This window comes from Nicrophorus vespilloides, unplaced genomic scaffold (genome assembly GCF_001412225.1).
Source record: "Nicrophorus vespilloides isolate i.1.1-1 unplaced genomic scaffold, Nicve_v1.0, whole genome shotgun sequence".
Lineage (NCBI taxonomy): Eukaryota > Metazoa > Arthropoda > Insecta > Coleoptera > Silphidae > Nicrophorus > Nicrophorus vespilloides.
In genome coordinates this window covers 536211-539044 of record NW_017100087.1, presented here as the reverse complement: position 1 = coordinate 539044, position 2834 = coordinate 536211, and the positions used below count along the sequence as shown (strand labels likewise).

The 2834-nt window shown below is 31.1% G+C and overlaps 2 protein-coding genes across 2 annotated transcripts in view; both read right to left on the bottom strand.

The window, feature by feature from the left end:
- LOC108567265 (cuticle protein CP14.6-like) overlaps positions 1 to 129 on the bottom strand; it is a 313-nt gene extending 184 nt beyond the window's left edge. The window contains exons 1-2 of the mRNA XM_017927623.1: positions 121 to 129; positions 1 to 44 (exon numbers count right to left, since the gene is read on the bottom strand). The exon at positions 1 to 44 is cut by the window's left edge and continues 184 nt beyond it. Coding sequence (XP_017783112.1) covers positions 1 to 44; positions 121 to 129 — 53 coding nt within the window. The remainder of the gene's footprint in view (positions 45 to 120) is intronic.
- A 1290-nt stretch (positions 130 to 1419) lies between these two features.
- Positions 1420 to 1814, bottom strand: LOC108567264 (flexible cuticle protein 12-like). Its single transcript, XM_017927621.1, has 2 exons — positions 1702 to 1814; positions 1420 to 1617 (listed from the first exon to the last, which is right to left on the bottom strand). The coding sequence occupies exons 1-2, from the start codon at positions 1812 to 1814 to the stop codon at positions 1431 to 1433; spliced, it is 300 nt and encodes a 99-aa protein (XP_017783110.1). The 3' UTR covers positions 1420 to 1430.
- Between the last annotated feature and the right edge of the window lie 1020 nt (positions 1815 to 2834).

Here is a 2834-nt window from a genome sequence, read left to right as displayed (position 1 = left end):
GGCTTAGCCAAAGCTACAGCTACCAAAGCGGCCAAAACGAAGATCTACAAAGAAAGCAAAACATTTTATTATTAATTCACTGCTGTCAAAATAATCCAAAAGGAGTAATGATTTACTAACCACTTTCATTTTTGTATTGGGATTTTGTTGTACTCGTTAGATGAGACAATGAGAAGATTCTGGTTTTTGGAATCTCCAGCCACAGTTTATATACCTTTCGAATAAATGGTCCCACCACGGACGTGAACAATGTTTTTATTGCTTCGTTTTATTTTTGGAAATTTAGCACCTCGACCTTTGCGCAACTTCTTCTTGCGCCCCGACGACGATGATGACATAAGCACGCATAGGTGAAGAAAAAGAAGGAGGAAAGAAAGAAATTCGTGTGGCAGCGCGCGTGAACTTGAACTGGGTGCAGATAGAAATTCCGATGTTCATTATCGGATATCGTGGCTGTTATATAATAAAGCTGAGGATTCGTACCATCAGAGATATACACTTTTTAATACATCGATACATAAAAGGAAAGTTAAATGCTTTGACAAAGTCTTGCCGATTTGTAAATTCAATTTTTAAGGAAATTACAATGCTTGGATTCTTGCATCATCTGTATAGTGCACACAAATTAATTTAATTTTTAATCAATTTCTTTCCACCTTAATTCAGTTACGTACAAAATATTGAAACATATGTATAAAAAACGATAATGTTTACATTCTCAGCAAATTCTAAAGATTAAAGCAAAATATGACTATTATGTAAAGTCTATTTATTGTGAAATTAATAAAATTCTAACTCACTCTCAAAAGATGGAATTTTAGAATTTAGTAAATTGACAAATTTTCATATACATTATTGAGTAATTTACTATAACTTTTCCATAAAATCAAAATACTTCAAAATTTGCAAATTAATTTTAAATATAAAGTAGTGTTTGTCTATTTATAGCAATATCTACTATAATTATTAGTTTTTACACAATGAAAGTATTAGTAACTCGTAAAATTAGTATGTGTTATTATGATTATAATTAGAAAAAGACGAATGTTTATGCAGTAAAAATAAGGACTATATAAACATTACTAATATTAAATTTGGCATTGGGGTAAATTCCAGAATTTAAACCTAACAACTTTAACTAGTCTGAAAATTAATATGAAATTAAAATCTATCTATATTTGCTATTTAGCAACATTACAGTAACTGTGTGATATAGAATAAAGGTTTTAATGTCTGTTTATGTTTCTGATTCACATATACTAAGATTATTATTCTATTTCTGGATATATTTGCAAGGTGTCAATGTATAAACAAACGTATTATTATTGTTGTTGGATTGAAATTATACATTTTAAATTTTTCAAAATGGAAAGCGAGCTTGCATTGTTTTTTTTGTTGTTGATTGTTGTTTATGGATAATCCGTTGAAAGTTATTTTGGGATGTGGTCGCCTTCTGGTTGGAATCCGTTCTCATCGGCCACATAATTCACGGTGTAAGTTACACCATCGGCACCTACGAAAGTGAAATGCCCACGAACGGAAATTGCTTCGTTTTCAGTACCGACATTGTTCAATTGACCTTCGGCAGCTTCCGAAATTCCATTGCTCGTTTCGTATCTGCAACAGTGAATATTATTTGCATTCAATGCAGGACGAGCGAGCGAAGAAAGAGGATCGTGAACCGTTATTTGTGTAACTCACGCATATCTAAAACCATCCACGCCGATATTTTCGTTCTCGTATTTGAGGACCTCAGCGTGTTCGTCATCGACGGGTGCGGCAAATGCCACACAGGACAATGCAAATAATGTCATAATCTGTAAGGAAATGTCATGGTATTATTCAGATTTCACTTAAGATGGTTTCCATAGCAAATTCCTAAATAATTGTAGACAAAAATATAATAAAAACCATACGAATCAATGAAGATGAATATATGAGAATACAATTTTGTTAGTTTGAAATTAGGAAAAGCTGTATTTATCCAAGTACTTCAATCATCTAAAGACACCAGTCGTCAAAAATTGATAATTGAAAAAAAGTGATTTAAAAATAGCTGCCATTATATGAAATAAAAGGATTTAAGTTTTTCTACAGTCTAAAATGATTACTAAATATAGTAATAAATTGAAGGAATTCTTCATATTAAATGTATGATTTTTATAACTGTTTACTGTTTCTAATGCACTAATATTAATCCACTAACCACTTTCATGATAATTTAAATGGTGTTAACAGTACTGGACGTTTAAGATTGAACAACCGTTTCATCTTCGAAGATCTTCATATTTATACCGAGTTGCAGTAATGATACAAAGAGTTGTTTCCTAAATAGACAAGTTTCTGTGTTGCCGATGATGCAAGCAGTACTTAAAAAGTATAAATCGTTAATAATAATATTCAATTATCGCCGTAGCAAGAAATTAGAAATAAGTGACTTTGACCATCAACAACAAATAACGCAATACTCGAACTTTAGCTTTTAATTTCTTATACAACAAAGAAGAAACGTCAGTAGGATATAGACATGTATTTATATTTTCAACAAAATGCAATGCAAACTGATTATAAATTTTCTTATTATTAATGATGAAGTATGTTTTTTTTAAATATATATTGAGATTAAAACAAAAATGAAATAAATTTTAATTTTTATTGAGCAATTATGTACAAATTCAGTGTAAAAAGTGTTTAATTAATTTAGTGTTCTGGTTGAGGAATGTGAGCGCCTTGTGGTTGGAAACCGTTCTCATCAGCTACATAGGTAACAGTGTAGGTGACACCATCTGGGCCAACGTAAGAGTATTGTCCACGGACGGCAATAGCTTCGTTTT

Bases quoted from the DNA above. Each gene is read 5' to 3' on its own strand.
- LOC108567264 (XM_017927621.1), bottom strand. From the start codon at position 1,814: ATGACATTATTTGCATTGTCCTGTGTGGCATTTGCCGCACCCGTCGAT. The intron at 1,618-1,701 runs GTGAGTTACACA...TCACTGTTGCAG, and splicing joins GTGGATGGTTTTAGATATGC to ATACGAAACGAGCAATGGAA.